At 41.8% G+C, this 25,323-nt stretch overlaps 1 protein-coding gene across 1 annotated transcript in view; it reads left to right on the top strand.

Annotated features, from left to right (window-relative positions):
- Positions 1 to 25,323, top strand: part of LOC105462575 (potassium voltage-gated channel subfamily H member 2) — a 102,374-nt gene that overhangs the window by 70,114 nt on the left and 6,937 nt on the right. The window contains exons 11-17 of the mRNA XM_011709272.1: positions 16,434 to 16,697; positions 17,819 to 18,000; positions 19,543 to 19,563; positions 23,424 to 23,578; positions 24,137 to 24,257; positions 24,379 to 24,499; positions 24,917 to 25,226. Coding sequence (XP_011707574.1) covers positions 16,434 to 16,697; positions 17,819 to 18,000; positions 19,543 to 19,563; positions 23,424 to 23,578; positions 24,137 to 24,257; positions 24,379 to 24,499; positions 24,917 to 25,226 — 1,174 coding nt within the window. The remainder of the gene's footprint in view (positions 1 to 16,433; positions 16,698 to 17,818; positions 18,001 to 19,542; positions 19,564 to 23,423; positions 23,579 to 24,136; positions 24,258 to 24,378; positions 24,500 to 24,916; positions 25,227 to 25,323) is intronic.

Below are 25,323 nucleotides of genomic sequence, written 5' to 3'. Positions count from 1 at the left end.
GTAGGAAAAAGTCGACTGCCTCTCCCGGCATTGACACGACACCGAGGGTGAAAGAAACGAAGAAGGGACGGTGTGCGAGTTCGCGCGTAAGAGTTCGCCGAGGGCGGAAGATCGCTTGCGTTCCAACTCTCTCTCTCTCGTCTCTGTGTATATATATCTCTCTCTCTCTGTTTGTCTGTCTCTCTGACCCTCCCTTTCTCCCTTTCTCTCCCTCTTTCTTTGTCTTTGTCTCTCCCTTCCCCGGAAACGAGAAGTTGAAATGTCGGCTGGAACAACGATCGCGACCCTTTGGAGCGCGCGACGCGACTCCGCACGAACGTCCCTCTCGCGTTAGTCGCTCGGCCGCAGTGCGCTCGTACGGGGGTTCGACCCGGACGGACTGGTCTGACGCTGGGATGACGAGGGGACGCGTCGGTTGCAGTCGACAGTGCTCGCGGGACTACGTACACGACGTGCTACATACGCTGGAGATCGGTGCGTCGTCATCCGGGCTGGTCGTCGCTACGCGACTGTGAAAAGGAAGGTCAAGTCGGCACGAGGATTTTCGAGAATAAGAATTATGTTTCGTGCGCGATGTATCCCTGGTAACGATTGGACCCCGCGAACGCGCATACCTTCCCGTGCAAGCGTGTTTACGGTCAGAGACATTGTCCTCGATCCTACTGGTGGCCGCCAGCTGTAGCACGCCCCGAGACTATGGACTCGTCGGTAGTCGACCGTACGCACTCCGTCCTGTCGATCTGTCAAGCGAATCCGAACGACTACGTACCGTGGATATGCCGTGGCGCAACAGATGCATCACAAATTTGAGAGGGAAATAAGAGGGAAAAGATCTCTTCTCGCCGTGTATACGATATATACACTCGTGACACGTAAATCCAACGAAATGCAAGTGATAATTAACGAGCTTTGGGCTCGAAATTAAGGAAAACTGTTCTATTTAAAGTTTTATAAAAACAAAAGCACACACGCGTGACAACCACGCTGACACAGTTCATCCTGCCGTGTTGTGATCAATCTGAGAAATCACTGTCGTAAGTTATGTTCATCTTCTCATAAATCTCGCCGTTATATTTTGAAAGGAGAAGAGCATGAAGCTTCGTTCCGGATGAGATACTCTCCAATGTCCGAATCTAATACAATTTACGCATATCGGATCGGGACAGCGGACATCATCGCGAGGATCGATCACGCTGGACAATTTACTTGATTGACCGATATGCCGCCGAGTGTCCTTTTGTCCGGTTAAACTCATCATTAAGCAAATTTACGAGGTGCACGTTCGTCTTCGTCGACCGGAAATTAGAACGCGTCGTCGGATACGTTATGCCGCCTCGCGCTTCCGCGAAGGACACCCCAGTATTAGCCCGTGCCAAATCCATCGAGGACGTCGACGGAAGTGGGCCAATTTCGCAAACGTCTTGTGTCTCGCCGTCTGGAGGGCTTACACGAACGTTTGTACCTGCGCTGAATTACTAATTGCCAATTATTCATCGCATCCCCGTTGCGCCTCTATCGAGACACCCCGAGTATTTGTTACGCTCGAAACGCTTGAGTAAAGTGCTGAGTAAGGAGAATCTCTTTACAAACACATTCCGTTGTGATCTCGATTTTGAATAATATTTTTCGCGGGCGTTTGGGATTAAACCGAGAGTGAAGAAGAGAAGGAAAAGAACAATTGAGACTGATTCAGAAAGTTATCTTTTCCGAGACTGTCGCCGACGTTCCATCCATTACTTATTGCTAATTAATTATTAACACCGCGATCTCCGACGACGCGCCGACGAGGAAAGTTAAGTTTAAGCCAATCATACACACACGCACACATGCGCACGCAATCATCGTTTTAAATTTTATACCGATATTTTGAGGCGAAGAGAGAACAATTTTTTAATTAAATTAAGAGAGGCGGAACTTTGCGGAAGAGAGAACGTGGATTGCGATATTTGAGAAATTTTATTTCTACGTTACAAGCCGCATAAGAAGCTAATAATTATTATTGATAGTAATTACGAGTGCACAGAGAATTACGCCAGGAACGAGCCGACTAAGTGATTTTGGCAGATGCGCACACGTCCTAGTAACAATGCACAACATTTAATGTTAATAAGCACAAAAAAGAAAGTCTGCTTCGTCGTTCAACATATATTTGGTTTCTTGCTTGAAGCGTAAAGAGGAAATAATATCAGCAAAAAGAACAGCACACAGACGAGAAGCGTAACGGAACGTTAACCCAACAGTCTTTCAAAGCGTCGAACTTTTAAATCAATGCTCTTTTTTGCATTGCCTTGTCTTTTTGCATTGCGAGAAAATAACCAGATAACAGAGGTTACGATAATCAGTAACAAATTACTTCAATTAAATTTAATTGCCTTACTCGTCGTGAACGAGTGAACGATTAGTCCACGGATCTCTTCGCGGATTCGTCGAAAATATATACGGCGCCTGCGAAAAATCATTTGCCGCGAGTAAATAATCGCGAGGGCGATTGACATAAGCGAGATCGTTAATAATCACTTCGCCAAGATTCAGCTGTTTAAGGAAAAACTGTCGAAGTCCCAGCCCACGGGTTCGTCCCAGCTGCGGGACGAACGCATAGCGTTGCGCTCGGTGAAGGATTCATCATTCGATCCGCCCACGTTCGTCAACGTGGCCGCTCGGCCGCCGCCGGTGGTGATAAGAAGGAAGCAGATCCCGTCGATCGAGGGGAAACGGCAGGACTCGACGAGCGTCGCGGACTCTAGCGTTTCCGACGAGGGTCCTCGATCCAGCCGCGAGGGGCTCAACGACATCACGGCCAGGGAGAGGAGGGATCGAGGGCACTCTCGTCGCGGCGAGTCGGGGCACGAGGAGGAGAACGCTCGCGGCGGGTACGACCTCTCGCTGGAGAACGACGGGACCTGTGCGCGCTCGGAGATCGGAAACTCCGGTCACACGCGCAGAAAGCGGGACTTCCTGCCGAGGTCCACGTCGACGAACGGCACGGCGGCGCGGAGGCTGGTGTTCGCGGAGATCGGCGTCGGCGGCGGTGGTGGCGGTACGACGTCGACGACCAGCTCGTCGTCGTACGAGCGCGACCTGCAGAACCTGCTGCACAGCCAGCCGTGCGAGACCATCACCGGCTCCAAGAGCCGCAGAGGGGCTGGAACTTCGACCGCTGGTACCAGCGGACGCTTCGCCATCCGGATCAGCGGTAGCACCTCTTCGGATCTGCAGGAGGAGAGCGAACTGTCGTCCGAGGAGAGAGACGCTCTGATCGAGGACGTCAGAACGACATCGAGCGTCTGCCGCAACCGGATACCCAAGTTCGGCGCCAGACGGCGAGTCGTAACCGCCCCCGGATCCTCCATGGTCAAGGATTATTATCCCAAGACGGCGGAGGATCGTCTTCTGGGCTTAAACGAGGACTCCTGTTGCGCCACGACGGTAACTCTAACGAGGCAGCAGCATAACGTCCACGTGATCAACGAAAACGTCCACGTGATCAACGAGACGGACACCTTTCCCGACGACCTTTCCGGCTCGTCGCAGAAACCGACCTCGGCACCGAACACCCTGTCCCTCGGCAGGAAGCTCTCGTCTTGGAAGAAGGAGGGCAAGGATCTGCTCGTCAAGTCCGTCTCCTCGGCAAACACGCTCGCTCCAACGACGATGACCTGCATAAAGTCTCCGCGTACGATGTCGGAGCATCTCTTGGGGCAACTCGACGTCCCGGTCTCGCCCGGTCCCGCGACCGCGGTTCTCAGCGCCCTCCGCGTTAAGGGCGGCTCGTTGCGGGAGGGCGATCGCGGCGAGAGAGTGACGGACGTGCCGCGACAGAGATGGAGCAGCGTCAGGGTCAAGAGTGGCAGTACCAAGAGCCTACTGCTGGAGAACGGGGGTCCGCAGCAGCAGCAGCCGTTGAAGGGCGCGCTTAGGAAAGAGGTATTCCGTGGAGTCCGTGTAAAAAACCCCGTGTCACATCACGCATTGAAGATTGAAGATTGCAAATTAGAAATTGGAATTCGACAATCAGAACAAAACAGATTAAGATTATCTGATTGGTCGCATTCTAATCTTCAAGTTACAATCCTCAATCTTCAATGTGTAGTGCGATACGGGCTTACAGGCCGTCACACATAGAAAAATTTAAGTCATAACCGTAAGACTGTAAGCATATCAACCAATCACGGTCGAGCATTCTAAACACGCAATTTTGTCCATGATTGATCGATTTGCCTAAGGCCTGACGGTTACGACAAAAATTTTTTTTATATTTGATGGCGTTTAATAATTAAAACCGCTCGATAAATTAGTCACGATCTTGTCGAGTCGCTCTTCGCATATGAGCGAATTCGCCGAATAATTCACAACGGTGATTCACGCAAATTATTCGACACGTATTATTCCATTCTGTGAAAACGGATGTGCTATCGTAAATTAATCGACATCGCGACACAGTTAAATTATCGGGATACTGAATATAATAAACGCAATTTATCAATACATGAATAAGCAATGAATATATACAATTTACTAATGTATATGAATAAGCAATGACTATATACAATTTGTATATAAATAAGCAATTTCTTAGGTTTCGTCGAAACTATCGGATAAATGTCGATAAAAATGATTAGAGATACGGAGAATACACAATACCCAGAGCGTCTGACATTTTTGCACGACTCTTACCGGCATTAATACCTTGAGATGGACTTGAGTTATTTTCGGCAACGCATTGATCGCGATGCACACCTACACGATGATGGCGGCTCTAACGTGACGGGGGATTCCGACCGCGATTCCAGCTGGTATCGTGTGTCTTATTGACGTAGATAAGAATAATACCTTGTGCCGATACCGTACATCTGTTCCCGATGCGGACTTTATTCTAGGCAACTAATTACGTAATTGCTGTCACTGCCGGTGAGGGAAAATGTTATAGTATCTATGCGAGCTTTGGTGTATTCGCAGGTGTAACGATTTTTACAAAAAGAAGTGTCGGAGAACCACTGAACGGACTGATAGATTCATTAATCATTAAACGCGAATCGATCCATAGATGGACAGAGCTTTTCTACGTAGTCACCGAGTATCCCTTAATGCACTGTTTGATAAATTGGTAACAGGTATACGTTCCCTTCCATGTATCTCACGATGAATAATATTTTCTCCGTATTTCCTATTTTCAATAAAATATAAGATAATGAAAAATAAAGATAAGATAATAAAATATTATTGTCAAAAAAATATATTTTACTACTGAGAGAAATATTTTCTAAGTTTGCCTGGTAAAAATAGGATTGGAGATTGCGAGGTTATTATCTTTGTAAGAATAATAGTCTAAGAAGCTTTTAAAGAAGCTTTCGCGGGACGTAAATGCGACACGTGTCGCGAGAAAGAGGAGGCGAAATGTCCGAGACAGGAAATTGTAGCGGTGTATTTGTAGTCAGTTCTCTTGAATCGATCATTTGGCAAAGTCTGAATGTTTCCCCGTGGAGTTCCTTCGATTAACTCGGCCAATAGCCATTTTCATCGGGGTAGACGCATTGTTTTCAATGAAAATACCGTTGACGACTTTATACTACGGGCTAGTTATGGCGAAGAGGATAAACATCGCATTACCCATGCCCATCCCTCAGCGGTAGACGCGTTACCTGCTATTTTCAGACTACACATATGTACACATGGTGCATTCTGGTAGGCTACTGCCTCGTTGAAAAACATCGATCGTCTCCCCCTCCCCTGCCCTGTGAGCTCGCAATTAAATATTTCAAATAAAATTAAATTAATAATTCGTAACAATAACGAGGAATGTATAAAAACGCGCAAGTGCGACATATGGCAAATTCACCGGAGTTTCATATTTTAATTGTATCATTGTACTTTGTCCTCGTCGTTGTTACTTGCCAGTTACCGTATGAAATTTCATTTCTAATGATATATCGGAATTGCGCACGTTATAATTTTGCAAGATATTAACTCGTTTCCATTGCAAATTGCACGGCAATTGCCCTCAACAATTCACGTTACGCTAAATTACAGCTGCGTGCTTTGTGCCCTGTCAAGGTTTTTGCAAATGAAAGGTGGAACTTACGGGACGTAATTTGCTAGAAGGGTCCCCCGGGAACGGGCTATCGAGCGAATACGCCTTTACGAGTCATTACGTGACATCTGACATCTAAAAAAAAAAAGCGGACAATTAGCGCATTTCTGCAATTAGACCTGATAATCGTGAATGTATATCAGTACATCCTGTCTGGTATAACGTAAAATTAATTGATCGGATGCACTTTTCAACGCATGGGAATCCTCGCGAGAGTCAGCGTGCAAAGTAATTGTTGCGACTACCATATCGGCATGCGGCGCTTTGTGTAATGGATAAATTAAAGATAAATTAAATTCTTTTTCCCCGAGGATACGAACGGCGGTACTGTGATAAAAGCATCTGATAATGTTTCACGTCGCGCGCAACTGTGCGGCCGTTATCAGATCGATACGTAACTGTCTCCTCGCGGACAAAGGAAGATGACACGCGTGGGGAAGTGAAAATAAAAAGAACGAGCGATATTTTCAGAATATATATTTAAGGCACTTGGAAATATAAAATGTATAAAAAAATATTTCTAATTATAAACGCACGGTAAATTGAAAATGTATAAAATTCATTAGCATGCATTTCGCGATCGAGGTTTTAAGCGCATTAAAATCCAGTCAACTCATTAAGGCAGTGTCTCATTAGTTATCGCCTAGTTGGAAACTATGTAGATTTATGAAGGCATACAGAGTGACTTTCGTCAACTAACGGTGAGAAGGTGCCGGGTAATACCTGGCGGCCACTTTTATAAAGATTGTAAGTGGATTATGCTTGTTTATAAGTTAAACTCCGTGCCTTGCGTCCGTAAAATGGCACACGGTGGTTCGATTTACAGTCCGGATGCCTGAAAACACATTCTCGGCGCCTGCTTGGTTACTTTCAGTAATTACGTTTTACGATAGACGTGCGCAATATCGTACGGGCGCTCTGAGGAAATAACAGAAGTCTATTAAAATTGTTAGAAAAAATATTACTAACGTTACTATAAAAAAAAACTAAGAATAATTCAAAATTCAAATAGAAGTGGAAAATATTTAAATAATTTATCAATTAAATTAAGAAATTAATTTAATTAATTAATTTGTAAGAAGACTTCCGCAAAGTAATTTATATTCTCCTTACTATAGTTTTTTAAATATAGTTTTACATTGAAGCATACTTCTTAAAATTTAAATAAAAGACACTTCTTGCAAATAATTAAAATATTTTTCATACTGCTGATCTCTCAAACCGAGTTTGCTACAAAGAAACCCATTTAATCTTCCCATTTAACCCAAGAGATACCCATTTAACATTCTTAATTTAGGAAAGGATTTATGACGAGAATATACATTTGCGATTATAATTTTAAATAATGAAGATAATGTGCCACCGCTTTAATAACAATAAGTGATTATGCTTATTAATTAAGCTAATTAAAATGAGATATAAAACCGACAGATTAGCAGATTAATAATGGAAAGAGATAAACTGCTTCATTGTCGCCACGCGGGCGCGATCTCGATTCCGTGACACTGCATGTGATACGTTAATTAGAACGGTTTCGTCCTTCGTCGTTCCACAGCCTAACGTCGCGTGTATGTTTTTAACATAAAACAAGATGCTACACACTTCTTCTTAGCCGTATCGCCGCGCGGTTAAAATGGTTCATCGGACACGCTCGTAAAATGTCAGTCGCCATCGCTCGACCTTTCCGAGTGCACTTAACGCACGGTCGATGCATTATTAAATCAATGTCATATAATCACACAAAACGAATTGAAGTGGAAGTTTCGCGCTCCGGTCCGTATTAATTTGTAATGCGTAATGGAATTACGTTGGCAAATGGCACAAAATCGATGCGAGATTGTCTTGTTGATCTTCAATCTTGACGGTGCGGCGGCGTCGCTCTTTAACTCTATTTATTATATCTCCTGCACTTAATTGAGATCCAAAATTGTGAGTTGATCTAAATGCAAATTTCTCGCTGCTTCCCTCCCTCGGGAGGGAAGACGAGCAGAATTATGAAAGAGGAAAGTTCGCGCTGAGCCGTACAGAGAAGAGAATTCCAATATCGTGGATGAATCAGCCGCGGCGAATATCGACGAGTGCGCCTTGACACTTTTATTTATCCCGTCCTATTTCTGATTTTTACGATCGCTTTATTACACCCGATACTGGGGCAAAGTTGTTCGCGATCTTATATGTATCTTCGTCTTCGTATCTTCGTGGCTGCAATATCCAGGAGCACATATGCGTGTCGGGCATGTTCTTTTCTTTTCGCGAAGAAAGCTCTTCTTTCGGATTCTTCAATATTTCAAATTGTCAAATTTTTGTCTAATTAAATATCTGTAATATTCACATTATCAGCACATAATTGGCTAGCGCGAGTAATTTATATTAAAGTACAGATTTCTCTGGAAACTCGAACGATACAATTTATCTGGCTGTGAAATTAACTTATCGATTCTACAGATTACGATCATTCTTCTCGTAATTCTCGCAGCCAATCTTTTAGATATTAGTGACAACTATATTTCCACTTCATTTTATATTATTAATCGTCGCTGCCAATTTATATCTAATAAATCTGAAAGCTTAATACATTAACGAATAAATTAATACTTTTTATTGGAGAAGAATGACATAATGCGTTTGTTGAAGTTAATGATAACAGAATATAATTATTGGCACAACGGGATAACAAATTAACTTCCACGCATCGTTAGTATTATACAGATATCGCGCAAAACTTTGGGAGTGCATTCCTCGATTAATTGTCTCGCGAATTTTGATTGCATCTTATTGTACGTGTTTCTCTCAATCTCTTAGCCTCATTTCGGATTTTTACGATCCACTTTTACTACCCCTGCGTATCCAAATGTCGGCTTCCCGCATTTACCAGGCAATGAAGTCGGACGGGCAAATTTCAGACGGGCCAGAGGCGAATGTTTTTTGAAAGCACACTCCTCGGCGCCGCCGGTTGCGCTGGCTGGCCGAAACAGATCTCTCCGTCTTAGTTTTGCCGCGCGTACGCGAGCGTGCGGCCGCGCGCGGAATTGGTGGCAAGAACGCGGCAGGCGAGTCGGCCGAAATTAGATCACTTCGCCGAGTCCGCTGGAATTCACGTTCGGCGTCCCCGAAAGTCACTTGACTGGAACAAGTACAATCTTCCGCGACACGCGACAAAACGCGGCAGCTACAATCGCTGTTATTACCGTAATTCGATTTCCTCGTGGAAAGCGAGTGGTGGTGGTGGTTCAGCCGAGGAATAGTGCCGAGGAGGATTCCGTGAGATTTCTCAAAAATGCCATACTTGAGCTTGACGGAAAACCAAACTTTCTCTCGACCTCTTAAAAATTTCAAACGGCATAGACAGTGAAAGATTTTTTTTGTCCCGACCTCGTGAGGGAATCCAATAATAGTCGTAAAAATCCCTCTTACGAAATCCTTCGTCGGAAATCGATGGGCTGACATTCTTAAACCCGAAGGGCCCCTCCCAATGCCATTTTGACGACTGTCGTCCATTTTAAATCGATCCTTCTGCGAGAGCTAAAACCGCAAAATGTGAGTAGAGGAGGCTTTATGAAATTTGCTGGAATTGCTCGACGTCCCCGAAGGCTATCCGGGAATCAGTCGACGTTCAAGATTTCATTTTAACACACTACAGTCGCAAATATTATCGTTGGTGCTTCGAGGTATATTGAAAAATTGTTGCCCCGAGAGATTTCTCAAGATTACATTGAAATCCCGCGAAGAGAATTCTCGCTGGAAATACACAAATAAACCGAAAAATTGAAGACGATTTAAATTGTCTCTCCTGTCACATTGAATTACTCTCCTGTCACATTGAATTGAATTGAATTGAATTGAATTTTGCCGAAAGAATTCCTCTATGTAAAATCTCGTGGCGAAAGACTGAGTAAATTTCAGTGCTTGCTATCTTGATTAGACATTCGGAAATCAGAAATAAGAGCGTGAGTAAGTCTCACTCAGTGTGCGCTTGCTGTCTTGATGAGACATTTGCAAATCGAAAGTAATAACGTAAATTGAGCGTAAAAGTGCTGCTAAGACAAATTGTTTTACTGAAACGGTGCACGAGAATGTTTATGACGGAGGTAACGGGGTGTGAAATTTTCGCGATCGAAGACAAGAAGGCGACTCTTTGAACGTATCCGTTCAGTGCTCCTTCAGTTCTCCTTCAGTTCTCCTGGTACTTCGGTAGTCGCGATTTAAAGACTACTCGAACCGATGATGAGATCTTTTGTACGGGACGCGGGATTGCGGAAAGCACAGAGAATCGATCGAGCTTCCCATAGAGACGACGTCTAACACCCGACTCTGTACTTGTGTATTAAAGAAGCGCTTACGAGGTGTTTCCAATGTTCAACAGATCGATGTTGTTTAACCAATAAATACGACCCACCTCGTATTTACCGTAGAAATACGATAAATATGTGCCTTAGAGAAATATACATAAAGATTTTTATACTCGATTTAACTGGATTTTTCATATCGGACATTAAATCCGATACGGAAGCGTCAAGTTTCTTCCCGCACCTTTCCGTCCCGTGAACGGATACGTTAAGTAAACGGCCATTGTATCGAGAGAAATACGGGGAAACCTGAGAGTCTGCGGTGTATCCCTCGTGTTTTCCTTTTCGAGATACAAGCCAGACGCGCGAAAGAAGAACTCAATGAGAATAGTTTCGCCACGTTTGCTATCAATTGCAAGGTACACTGTAACCTCGGAAACTTTAATCCGCGGAAAGTTCCGCTGATAATATGAGTTTTATTTTGCGCACCGCGCATCCCGGGGAAACGCTGGAAACCGCTTAGCGAAAGAAAGTTTGAAAAAACGCAACAGTGGAACAGGTGGTTTCCCCGAACGTTTGTATATTTTCCTTTATCGCGCGGATGCCAAAAAGCGCCGAGGATATATCGGCGGCAGTGGTAAGCGTCCGAACGACGATCCGCCACGGTTGAGAATGACACTGGAATTCTTCGTGAGAGTGTCTGGAACCATGATGCGCTCGTATTTCATGAAGGGAAAGAAGCAGAAGTTTGGCTCGACCCTGTCGACGGTAATCGATGTTTGTATTATTCTGTTTTAAGAGGATGCTAAAGCCGTCTGTTTTATCGACAAAAATACCATTTTTGTTGGATACAAAACACTTCGTATTAATCGCATAGAATAAAATTTCCTTTTCCACGATTAAAACACACATGCTAATGCATCTGGCTCTGGTGTATTTTGTACCAAAAGCAGGAAAAAATTAAGAAATTACAGATTTCGTTATCCATTTTAACCTCAACATGGCGACAAATACTATCAATTTGCCAAAACGTTTACTTCGTGAAAAAGTTAGGCAGGTTATACGCTCGAAATGAAGGCAGAGCCAGATGTACAATAAAGAAATGAATATAGGTGAGTCGTTAAAATCAAATTTAGAAGTCTAAATAAAAGTACATTTGTATCCTACAAATTCGTGTATATGTATGCGTTAGATATATTGATGTGGTAATAAACATGACACATCACTACACACTACTACATCAATATCGCACGCATACATACTCACAAATTGTCGGTAAAACAGCGGATTTTTAGAGTTTGATCTAGGGTTTAGCATCCTCTTAATAGAATTAGAAACGCGCTGTTTACCTTCTACACGAATTTATTGTCAAGTTACATAAGACCGTAAACGTATTTCAGGTCAGTCTTATACATTTTTCTATTTGTCTAATCAAAATTAATTATTATTATCTCAGCGAAATTTAATTACTCACCGTAATTATTACTTACCACATACTTATGATTATTTAAATTTTTTAACTTTTAACATTTATATTTAATTATTATTCTATATTTAAATATCTATTTAATTATTATTGTTTAAAATATATATTGCGATGCTAATAAGATTATTTTTTAAGCTGCGCAATTAGTGCTTCCTCGAGTTTATTCTTGCGATAACTATGCTCCTCTCTCTCACATATCATCTTAATCTAGTCACATTGTTTATTCACGTTTATCTGGGCTATCAAGCGACGAGCGTGCTCGTCCAATTTGCGGTGGAATGGCGCGTACATTCCGCGCGGCGTATCGATCGCAATATTGCGTAGTCCCGTCGACGTGCAAATCCGACAGGGACGCATTCATCGGGCTGACCCGTTATGCATTACCGAGGCCGTACATCTCGAAGAGCGCCAACAGGAGCTTTGACAGGAGCTTTCTTCCCGTTAAAACGGATTATAACTCCGCGCTGTCGCCGCGACGTCGACCTCCTTTTCAAGGTACAGGCAACGTCTCGAGGCGCGACGCGACGCGTCGCCCGCGTTGCGAAAATACGCGGTCAATTGCGCGCGGACGGAATGTCCATATGGGAAACGTCATTGTCCCGGGTTCGCGCACGATCAAATTAGTTCGGGATAAATTCCCGCCTAATTTTAGTGTGACTCACCGGAACACTTACGTGGAACGTCATCATATTTCGCGAATACGCTCGGTGTAAAATTAGCACGATGAGTAACTTCTGTCGTGCTTTATTCCCGTTCGCTAAAGGTGATTTTAAATGCGACGCCTAAATCTTCTATTTTACTACTCCGCGACGCTATATTTGCTACGCGAGGCAGGTCCGTTATTTACGTGACTCAAAAGAGTATTTTCGAGCTTCGTGGACGGAGGGAGGGATTAAAGCAGCCAGTGGCTGCTTTAAAAACGTTCTTATCGCCATACAGAAGTTGCAAATACATATTCTACTTGTACGCGTCGGGTACATATTTACGCGGGAAATGGCTCCGCCGTGAGTCTGCAAATATTAAATCCGCGGCCGCGGGGGAGTCGGGCTATATCGTGTCGTAAAGGAAGGAATGCGTAGTCGCGAATTGCCTATCGTAAACGGCTATTATGTGACTTTTGGTAGAAGTACTTCGAAGTTGTGCACACCCCCGTCTTTTTCGTCCACACGATATTTCGGCATCGCACAAAGAAAACACTTCTTCGATTTCTCATCGATTTCACGATTCATCGAAGATCTTCGCGAATCTCGACCGCGATGCAACAGTTTGGACTTTAAGAATTTTTGAAAGAATATCAATTTTTTGCCATCACGCTCGTAATATTTTTCGCACGACTTATTATCGCGCTATTTTACTTGGTTCGTTGAACGCTGGTAGATTATGATCACGTAACGCGGTACTTATTCAATAATTCCAGGTCATGGCGCGTGGTAACTAGCTAATACTATCCGCCCCATCCTCTTTCGTATATTCAATTACTTCATCTCCATTACATCGAAATGAAGCGTCTTACGTCGAGAAGAGAAATTCCACCCAAACATTATCCGCATAAATTAATAGCTCACCACGATGAAGTTGGTTTGCAGTTATTACGCTAAAAGCTTCGAAACTCTTAAATTTCGCTTAATTTTTCTCTTAACGGTAATTTAATTATCTCTTAATTTCTCTTAAATTAAGAGATAAATTACCCGTTTAATTTAGTATTTGGAACTTATTCCGATATTTAGAGAAGATAATTGACCAAATTCGAGGAAAAAAAAATACAAAAATAAAAAGGAATTTTAAAGAGAAAATTGATGCTCCATCTCCATTATATTCAAATGAGATGTCTTAAACTGAAGAGAAATTCTGCACAAGCAATATTCGCATAAATTAATGACTCACCACGATGATGTTGCAATTATCACGCTGCAATATCTTTTTCTGATTTTTAATTTTCGCTTAATATTAGAGATAAATTACTCATTTAACTTCGTATAGGAGTATTTGTATAGGAGCTTGTCCCAATATTTAGAGAAGATAATTGGCAAGATTCAAAGAAAGAAAAATGCAAAGCTAAACAAAAAGGAAGCGTTAATTTTAAAGAAAAAGATTGATGTTTTTACGATGCAGTATAATTTGTTAATCCGGACAGCATGTGTTTTCGAAATCTGTTTAGCTGAAGGCAGAAAAAGATGCCTTGTAGTTTGTAAAGGACGGCACAAACTATTGCAATAACTCCGGGTCATTGGAATGAGGTCGCCCCTCGCGATCCTTCTCACCTAACATCGGGCGCGCATGAATAAAACATGACCTACCTGAATTTACATCCTCGCGGCTGTCTCTGACGAGCCAACCAGCGAGTTTCTAACCCTTCCCCCTGACCCGTCTGACTACACGCTTTCCGCCAGATGGAAGCTGATAATAAAAAATCGATAAAGAAGCTAAGGAAGAAACTAGCGAACTACCCTGAGTCTTTTCTCTTTAAAAACATTTTTAGCGGGATGGACTTATCTCCAACTCCATTACTGAATATTGGACATCCGATAAATCCGATCAGGATGTAAGTAACAATCGTGCCGTGTCGTCCCAGATCAAATTTCGATGACAATCGCGCACTGATCAACAAAAGAAGCCAATTTCTTAATCTAGAAAAATATGTATTGAATTAAAAAAAAATACAACATTATTATTTAGAAATGGGACAATTAAAATAATGAATTTACAGAAGAAGAATTTATAGAATGAATTTATAGATTACGCGATTCAAAGCTTATTAATTCGAATATACGGAAGTGTGGAACACACACAGTGTAGTTAGTAAATACTCGGGACCACACATGAGGTACGTGATGAATAATGATGTTGGCATCCGCATCAGCAATATCCCATTTTCCATTTTTATCCGCTTATCGGTCGCTTATCGGCGGGGGGGTTGATAATAATAAATCGACGCACAGGGGGTCGAAAGAAAGAGGGAGCGAACTGCGACTTTGCCCGGGGATATAGGATCGTCAGTTCATGTTACGAGCCTCTCGGGCGCGGGTTATCGTTATCGAGCTCCGGAGCTAATTTCTCGACTAGGCTCTCGGCGCGGCTCAGTGTGTTGTGCCTCCCCCGAAACACTTGATCGGACCGAAAATATGCTAGCTAAGGGTGTGACGGCGGTGCTACCCTAACCCGCATGCCGCTTCTAGCGCGAGCGGGATAGCCAGCCAGCCAGCCCCTGAGCCAATCGAACGAACGCCTCCCTTCGTCGAGCCGCATTGCATCAGTGTTAAACTAGCGCTCGAACGGCGCTCTTCCGGTTCTTCTCACGTTCTCGCGCGCTGTAAACAAGCGTCCCCGATTCTCGCTGAGCGTTGCCCTGAGGGATCGATAACTCGAAATATTTCGGGAGAGCTCCGGAGTGGAGCTGCCGATCCGCTTTTCATTTCGCGGCGACGCCGAATCCGCGAAGTTTCCCGCTCGCAAGCTCGAAAGTTTCTCCACTCGATAATCGAGAGCGATCGCTCCCGAGAGGGATACTGACGTTTCCGATGTGTCTTCCGGTGTTGTGTATGTGCGTCCGGTGAACAACCACGCGCGAATCGCGGCCGCGATTGCTTCAACGATCTAATATCGTGGCTTGTTGTTGTTCGGTATTATTACGGAATCGAAGCACTAAGCTTCTCGAAGGAATTGCGCGGATTACGACTAAACGACTAAGTGGTTAAGCTCCCACTCGAGCACGAAGCCAGGTGTTTGAAGCCCGCTCGCCGGGCAATCTTGTGACGGGTAATCCCTCCCGCGAACACCCCCTCAAACATCAGGCGGGTAGCCCGGGAGAAACAGTAGCAGCTCGACGGGGGAGAGTTCACGCACCAGCTGTTTCGGTGGCGATGCACTCGGAAATGTGGAGCAGCGTGATTCGGAAGATCTACTTTCATCCACCGGCCGGATCGGGTTAACGAAATGGATGTACGGGAAGTTTTAGTATAAACTATTCCCTCGAGGGAGGCCGGGAGGGGGGGGGGAGGGGAGAAGAAAGATCTCGCGGCTCCTGTGTCCGTTGATTTATGTCCTCGCCGATCGTTTTTGCCAGTGAATCGCGCGCGCTTCTTAAATGGCAGAAAGTCAAATAAGTAACTCGAAACACTTCCTACGCTAGACAGGTCAGCAAATTATATCGCTCGTAATCGCTTTCGCGCCCTTCTCCCGTGTATCTCTTGTAAGGGATGTGAAACATACATCACGCTCCACGCGCGGCGCTCTCTAAGGGTGTTTCACTCGCGATGCAATTTAGCGCGAACAATGCAGCGAGCTGGTATCGTACATCACCGTAACAATGTTTTGATAATGTTGCCGGAACGTTTCGCCGCGAGGTGTAAAAACGGCGTATTAATGGAAAATTTCCCTTTATCTCTCTGAAACTGACTTTTTTCTATACATTTTTTCTATATATGATACATAAAACGCTCTGTTCGGATCGCGTTATTAAAATATAATACAAGAGATCTCCTTTTTGCCGGACAGTATTTTACTTTATGTGAACGATTTAAAGCGAAAAAATATTGAAAAAGAAAAGTAGAGTTGAAGCGGATCTATTTCAAAGCTTCAATATCGCCTGTGCAGGTGCTGTCCCTCGGAGCAGACGTCCTCCCGGAGTACAAATTACAGTCCCCCAGAATCCATAAGTGGACCATACTGCACTACTCGCCGTTTAAAGCGGTCTGGGATTGGATTATATTGCTGCTCGTGATGTACACCGCCATATTTACGCCGTACGTCGCCGCGTTTGTTCTATCGGATCCGGATTACAACAGCAGAAAGAATAAGAAGTACAGTGATGACCCCATCGTTATTATAGACTTCATAGGTGAGTCAATACAGTTTACTACTTTACCAAAGTTTATTTTTTTTTATTTATATTTCTAGCGCAAAACTGTGATTAACAATTAGAACGTTGATTACAAGTGCAATTATGATAGTAGTGGTAATAATTTTTATGATTGTTAATTTTAATAGTTAGTTTAATAGTTGTCATGGCTTAACTTTTCAAGATTAGAATGAAATTTTATTATAGAAATAAGTAAAGTAAAGAAGGTTAATTATTACAAGTATAATTATGATAGTAGCGATAATAATAGTTTTTATATCGATTAATATTAATAATTAGATGGTTCAGTGGTCGCCATTTTCGAATGAAATTCTATAACAGAAATACGTAAGATATTACAGAGTTATCTAACATTATACGATAAAACTGGCTCTTAGAGTATTAAGTTTTCAATTTGATATCGAGCAGCATTGTATAACGTTTCATACAATATAGGATAATACGTGTCACGACTGTCTGAAACAATAGAACGGATAAAGAGACAATAGTATAGGAATAGAATGAACAGAGAAGAAATCGGAAAAATGTTCAAACGAATAGTGTTCTGGAGATGCTATCGTTATTTTGCTTCAAAAATCGATTTTCGTTGAAACTTTGGTGAATACAACTGTACCCGATATTATATTCAACATTACCGGGATGCAGAAATAAAATTAAGATTAACTCTCTAGAGGTGGCATCGTCTTGTCGTAAAAAAAAAATAATTTTTTTTACTGATTTTGCTAAAAAATATTTTGTAAGTGAATAATCTATCGAAATATCAATTGATGTCTTTTTGGCGGTTAACAAGCACTCTTTTTTAATATTTAATGCTATACATACATTTCCATCTTTAGTTCTTAAATGTATCTAACTAATTAAATATAACTAATCTGCACAGATCTCAAATTTTTTTCCCGAATTTATCCTGAATTTTATTTTAAATCGTTCACGTTAAAACGTTTTTTAACGTTGCAATTACGCAACACTCGCTAGGGGGTTAACGACGATCTACTTTGATACAACGAGAAATTTAATAGTTTACATCCGATAATCATGGAAAGTATTATTAGAAAGTTATCGATTCCTTTAGAATACAGTAATGCATTCTTATCTTTCAGTCGACGTCACATTCATCGTGGACATCATTATAAATTTTCGCACGACGTTCGTCAACAGCAACGATGAGGTGGTCTCCCATCCTGGAAAGATAGCCGTCCATTACCTGAAGGGTTGGTTCATCATCGACTTGGTAGCTGCCATCCCCTTCGACCTCCTACTCGTCGGATCGGACACTGACGAGGTAAGTCCCGTCGCACGCTTTGCATTATCCTTAGATTATCTTTCTTTCAAGTCGGATCTGGCGTTCGAGGGACTACATCTTATCCTAATGATACCGAAGCCATCGAATTCTTTGAAGTTACAGAAATTATTATATTTAATATATATATATATATATATATATGTATGTATATATATTTGATATTTGTTTTTAATAGGTCGCATATCATGAATTTAAAAATTCTTAAATTCAGATGCATCGAAACTGAAATAACGAAAGTAATCTTGGAAAGTGAAAATCCGACTCTCGCGAATGTCAGATCGTCAGACAGAATTTTCTAGAATGTCGGTGTTAGCTGGTAAATATGATTAGGATGACATGCCGAGCCCAAGTTACGTGCCCATAGATGTGACTTTTTACCGGACTGGTGCTTAGTTCGTTTCTCCCTATTTTCGACCATTTCTCTCGGTGTTGAATGATTTCGTTTTTCCTTTTGTCGAGAGTTTAGTCGAGTCGTCGTGTTAATGTGCACACAATGTATACGTATACGGGGCGAGCGAGAGACGCCACGTTCTAATGGCCAGTTCTTCTCTCGCTGTCCCGGAACGATTTTACACAACGTTTAAAACGTGTGCTACACGTGCGTCGTGAATCAACCGACCGTCTCGCGACAAGCGTGGCCCCGATTTTCCATTTCCACCGTTTCCAGATTCAGCCTTGACAGAATTACGGCTGAACTTACTCCAACTAAGTAACTACGTGACGTTTAGTGCCAATTATGTCAGTCACGAAGTTACGTACTGCGCGATCCGACATGTGTGTAACTTGACTTGTAGGTGAAATAACAATATCCCTTTATCTCGCGAACGATACCCCGACCTAACTCGTACCTGTACGCACACGTATGCATACACTCTTCATAAATATGTGAGTAAATATATAGTTTGTCGCTGTGAAAATTTCTGCTCTGACTGTCAAAGTACTAGACTATACATATATATCAGGTTTTCGTCAATATTCTTTTCTATTTTTTTCCTTTCGTCGTGTTTCTTTTTTTTTAATTTGTTTCGTTTTTTGAAATGAGTTTTTTTTTTTTAATTTTCTCTCATGAGTTATCTTTATGAAATTTCTCTTACGAGATATCTTTATTTATCTCTCTAGCTCTTTCTCTCTCTCTCTTTCTCTCTCTTCTCGATTTGTGTGAACGATACCGGTGGCTAACGAAGGTATATCCCTATACAGGGGATAAAGAAACGGTGAACGTAATTAACCCTTCCTGTAATTAATTTATTTTACTCGCGCGCACCCGTAAGAGAGACCAGAATATCATTTGCATCCCCCTCCCCCGTTCGGCTAGTTTTCCGTAACGAACGTAATTAATGAAGTCATCCATCTCGGCGATTTGTCTCGTAAAAGTGAAACGAGGTCTAGAATGCGTCTACGAATTTTCTTATTCCTTACTTTAAGCGAACGCTCAATCATAACGATCTCTGGAAAAGTGAAATTATAAAAATCATCCTCATGATGTGAACGAATTTTAACCTCAGTTTAACGTTTCCGTAGCTCGGCTTGGACAAGGACGAGGTTAGTTGACACATAATATACACAAGAGATCCTCACTGATCGTGTCTTTTCTTTCGTTATATTACTTAATGAGAAATTTACAATTCCACACCGTTTTCACACACCAAACGATTAAGATCACCACCGCAATCACGATTTTTCTCTCTACTAACTTCTTCTTTCTGTATTTCTCTCTCTCTCTCTCTCCCCACTCCCCCCCCCTCTTTTTCTCTTTCTCTCATGTACGAACCGCTTTAACACATATTACACATCTTAAATACTTTCAGCACCGTCTCTTTCTCTCTCTCTCTTGCAATATCAACCATCCCCCTCTCGGCGATACCATCTCGGCGATCAAGAGCCTTCACGCGACTCACCACACGTACCAAAACATCTCACTCGATCACTGCAACCTCATCTTATATCTGCCGAGGAAGTTTGAATAAAGTTGATGGCAAATCGTTGCTCGGGGGGGTTTCCCTTCGATAAGAGAATTCTCACTTTCTGCAGTTTGCAACGGGATACAATAGAACGCGAGAAGGCAGGGTTTTCATCAACTCTATTCTCACATGTACGATATTACTAAAATTAAACTAAAGTGCATGTTTCTTTTTCCATTTTTTTTCTCTCTAGAGTTCAACTACTGTATGAACTTATAATGACTCGCTTTCGGTTAATCCGTGCAAGATTTGGAGTAAAGTTTAACGCCGTTTATACAAAGCGCATTGCGGCTTGTATACGTTTGCGTCTCTCCTCGCAAAATCCGGTCCGTTTCCGCAAATTGCGTGCTACAGGAATAATTATTAGAATCTGAATTTTACAACTGACAAGTGGATGGCACGTCCGCGCCAATGCAGATTCACGAAATTTACATAATATTGAACGTAAAAGAATGGATTAATATTCAGTTATGTAAATGACGGAACTCCGATTCCTCACGTATTGGCGCAGATGCGCGTTTAGCTTTCAGTTGCAGCGGAAAAAATTTGAATTTCAACAATCGAAAATTTTTACCGCCGATAGTTGAGCATCATTGATTTATCGTGTGGAACAAAAATAGTATATGTACAATTCGTGCTATCAATATCCGGTGAGAATTATATAGTTGGCTCTATTACCTCTTTATTAGACACTTTCTTACCAGATATACGAAACTTCGAATCACATCTATATTGATCGCACGATTAAGAATATGCGACGAGTATCTACCTAATTTATGATTTTTATTTTTTTTTTGCATCCAGCTTGTCAAATTTGATTTCTAGCAAACGAAATGACATCAAGCTTGTTTTACTCGCTCGAGTATCGCGCGACTTGACCCCTTTTTAGGGTTGCAGAACGAATATATGATTGGCTTATCCTCGATCATATTTCGTAAAACTGCTTTTTTGTCGAATACACAGGCAAGCATATGAGCATCACACACGAGATCACATACATACACACGCTTTCGTTAAGTCATCAATCTTGAACAATACGCACATGTACCTGAGCGCTGTTTTTATTAATCACGGTGTCATGAAATATTGATGGATTTCGAAGGGAAGGGTTTTTAATCAAGAGCGTTTTCACAAGTGACAGAATAAATCGAACCACAATTGGGGATTGAAATGAAATTTCATAGAATATGAATTGATTGCACACAAATCACATACAAATATAAACACGTACACAACACGCGCAATCCGAAACTGATACACGAGCGGATGCGGTATTATCAATCGTGAATAGCAACCAATAGTAACACATGATGAGAACACTTTGATTGAAAATATCTCATCGCGATTTCGTCAGCAACTACGCGTATACGCTTGAGCTATTTCTTCTCTCGATTTCTGTTCCAATACTATGTTGGTCCTACCATTCTGTTTCTCGAGCTTCTTTTGTATCTTTTTTTTACGTCTCTGTTGCAAGCTGTACAAAATCGTGATTATACTCGAAAAAAAAAGAAAAGAAAGGTTTTCTGACCGGCGGATTTTTTTCCGATTAACATGTGTGCGTGCGTGTATGTGTGTTTGTGTGTGCGTGTTCGTCCTTGCGCTTGACGGAATTTTACGTTCCATATTTGTGGCGATTGAAAGAGCACGAACGAATAAAAAAAGTAGAATCTAATATCTCTTTATTCGTTTCTCACAAAAGTCGACTTTATCCATAAATCGACTGTCCTCCATTTCAAATTCCTTTTAATAAAAATCTTTATATCGGATTTTTCTTCATAGATTTATGGACTGACTTTCCTATTTATCCTCTTCGTACACCTGCTCCTTCAATTGTCATACGCTTAGGAACGTTTGTACATGTGCGGTTATGCGCGTGTTCTCTATCGCTTATGCGCTTTGTTCTATCTAGCCATAAACGTGAGTCCGTGTGTATCAAGCGGCTTCACTTGTTCGAAAAATTATACTTCTCCTCGTCTCAAATTATTATATCGCCTTCAAAAGTCTCGCTTCAAACGCACACGAAATATATATGACATTGATCAAATTGTTTCGACACAATTTGGAACACAAGTTTTGCATGATACTCGTAAAAACATCAGGCTCGATCTCTTTCACTTTGAAAGCGTTCGACCTTTGAATAGACCTGCACCTGCTGCTGTTTGCATGCTTAGAAGTGCTTTTTTTTTTAACCGAGAGTTTTCAAACTCTCGGCAGGTAAGAACGAAGAGGAGGCATGAATCACGCCCAGACAATATTTTCGAAGCCGATGCAATCGCAGATTTACGGTCCAGCTGCAAATGCTACAAAAAATGTTTTGAAGCCTTCTTTGATTGGTCAATTATTAAATTCTTTCTTCTGACTAGTCAGTCGAATGTTTCGAAGCATTTGTAGCGTAAGTGGACCACGCCTTATATCTTATTTCAATGAGTATAGCTTTTTCTTTTTATTTCAGCCTTTGTGCCTGCCCGGCCGATTTGTAATTATTATATCACGTTTTATTCAAAGTTAGCTACGTAAAGAGTGCTCGCACTGCAGTATAATATATTTTATAAAAGTCATCTCTGTCTATTTCTTGGAGCTATGTAGATTTGAAACAAAAGAGTCGTAAGTGACTCGAATCGAAACTCGAGCTTACTTGCGACAAGCCAACTCCGCAACAAGGAGGTCGTCACTTTAGTGAGGCAAAGCTCAAAATCGAAAACGCGATGCCTTACTTAATAATATCGCGGAATTAATTCCAATTCGTTGCAAGTCGTTGAAAGATTGTTTCTTGAACGCGGACCCGCAGCGGCTAGGATTGGCGCCAAGGAGTGGCACACGCCGCGAAGACGACAAGACTTCAACTTTGGTATTTGGCACGCGACGAAATGTCACGCGCGCGTATCGTGTCGTGATATTCCGGCGAGCTACGCGACGCGTTCTCCGAGTGTTTTCAGCGGATTGATGTGCAACCGGAGTGACGACTTCCGGCGCGAGTAACACTTCCAACACGGAAATGGCCTTTACGCGAACGTCGGATGATTAGGTTTCAGATAAACGTCCGCTGCAGATAAACGTTCGTATTGAAGCGCGCTTAATGCTTCGAAATGACAGATCTATATTTGCCGCAAATCTTACGGTTTCTACCGTGAAAGTAATAACATCTTTATAAAGAAAAACAAACAAACAAAAAAAAAAGAATTTTGAAGATCCTCGAAATATTCGTTTTATATAAATGTTATTTATGTAGACACGCCTTTTTTGCTGCAAAGGCACGTTTCATATCTTTGCATGAGCAATTTCATGAAGATTCACAAAACAATAAAAGACATCATTTCATCAAAGTCATTTGAGCAGTAAGCGGACGGCGTTGAGTAAGGCCGATTTCTGTACAACGAGATTGATGTTCCGCGGGTTCGCAGAGTCGGAAGATAGAGAAAAAAAATGATCGATCATTTTCAGACGACGACCTTGATCGGACTTTTGAAGACGGCCCGTCTGCTGCGCCTTGTCAGGGTGGCCAGGAAGATCGACAGATACAGCGAATACGGCGCTGCCGTTTTGTTACTCTTAATGGCCACTTTTGCCCTTATTGCTCATTGGATGGCGTGTATATGGTGAGTGATACCGTCCACATATCTTTGGAAGTACCTCGAAAATACAACGTCTTTAATTCGCGAAACGCGCCAAGTAATATCATAGCTATTTCTTCAGTCATGTAACTTCCTTAATCGAGTTGAAGTTACTTTTTCTTAGACTTGATTTACATAATGCTGCCTTTTTATTAGAAAACTAGCAGCTAAAAAAATACATAATTCTATAAATTAAAAAACCTTAATTTAAAAAATATAATTTTATAAAAAAAATAAATAAAATATGTTTACTGGCGAAAGTTAACAATTCTATAAATTATATTTTTTTAGCTGCTGGCTTTCTCCAAATAAATACAATTTATTCTTTTTTTAGCTATTAATTTTCTAGTTATCTAAAATACCAACATGCTAGTTGCTAAAAAAAGCATCGTGTAAATCAGCAAAAACTAGGGAGATCCATCTCGTTCTATTATAAACTTTTAATTGGTCGAAAATTTTGTAATTGGAGTTACATACGTACATTTTGTACAGACAATGCTCTGAATACGATGCGTTACCTCTGGTATTTCGCATTTTTTAAAGGTACGCCATAGGAAACGCCGAGAGACCGACCCTGAAGAGCAAGGTTGGTTGGCTCGACATTCTAGCCAACGATACGCATCAGTTTTACTTTCACAATAACACCGGCGGGCCAAGCATAAAAGTAAGCCATTCGCGCGAGTACTATGTCTCGAGTACGCTCCATTTGAGATCGCACTCTCCTTGATGGCGATATACGCGCGAGACCTTTTTGCCCAATGTTGTAACACTTGTAATTTTTCCAGAGTCGTTATATCACGGCACTATATTTCACCTTCAGCAGTCTCACGTCCGTAGGCTTCGGAAACGTGGCGCCGAATACCGACGCCGAGAAAATCTTTACAATAATCGTCATGCTGATCGGATGTGAGTCGATAAACAATGACAGATCTCTGTTATTTACATGCACACGCGCGTTTAAACTTTTTAAATTAAATTATAAAAATTATATTATTAAACATATATATAATTAATAATAATTATTAATATATTTATAATATTAATATAATAATAATAATATTATTAATAACAGAAATATAACTAGTGTATACTAATTAAATTATAGTAAAAATAGATAAAATATAAGCACAATAAACACTTTATGGCAAAAATAAAATAGTAAAATAAAAATAAAATATCAGATATTTTTTAAATAGACTTTCAAATTTTGATGGCATCTTGATTAAATGATCGCTTTTAATCAAAATTGATTTGTGTCTGGAATTGAAATCCGTCGTTAAATATCGGGTTTGCGGCTTATTTCACGAGATACATCGATTTTAGCCCTGATGTACGCCAGTATCTTCGGTAACGTATCGGCGATCATCCAGAGGCTATACAGCGGCACCGCCCGGTATCACACGCAGATGCTCAGGGTCCGGGAATTCATAAGGTTCCATCAGATCCCGAATCCGCTCCGCCAGCGACTGGAGGAGTACTTTCAACACGCGTGGACCTATACGAACGGGATTGATATGAACAGCGTTCTGAAAGGGTTCCCCGAGTGCCTTCAGGCCGACATCTGTCTTCATCTCAATAGGAATCTTTTAAACAATTGCCGAGCCTTCGAGGGGGCCAGTCCAGGCTGTTTAAGGTACTTAGCCCTTAATTTGCTCTGAAAATCTGATTGGATCTTGAGAATATTTTTATTTTTGTATGTTTGTGTAACTTTTTAGAAAATTTCTCGAATC

This window comes from Wasmannia auropunctata, unplaced genomic scaffold (assembly GCF_000956235.1).
Source record: "Wasmannia auropunctata unplaced genomic scaffold, wasmannia.A_1.0 LD336097.1, whole genome shotgun sequence".
Lineage (NCBI taxonomy): Eukaryota > Metazoa > Arthropoda > Insecta > Hymenoptera > Formicidae > Wasmannia > Wasmannia auropunctata.
This window is presented reverse-complemented; position numbering and strand designations above follow the sequence as displayed.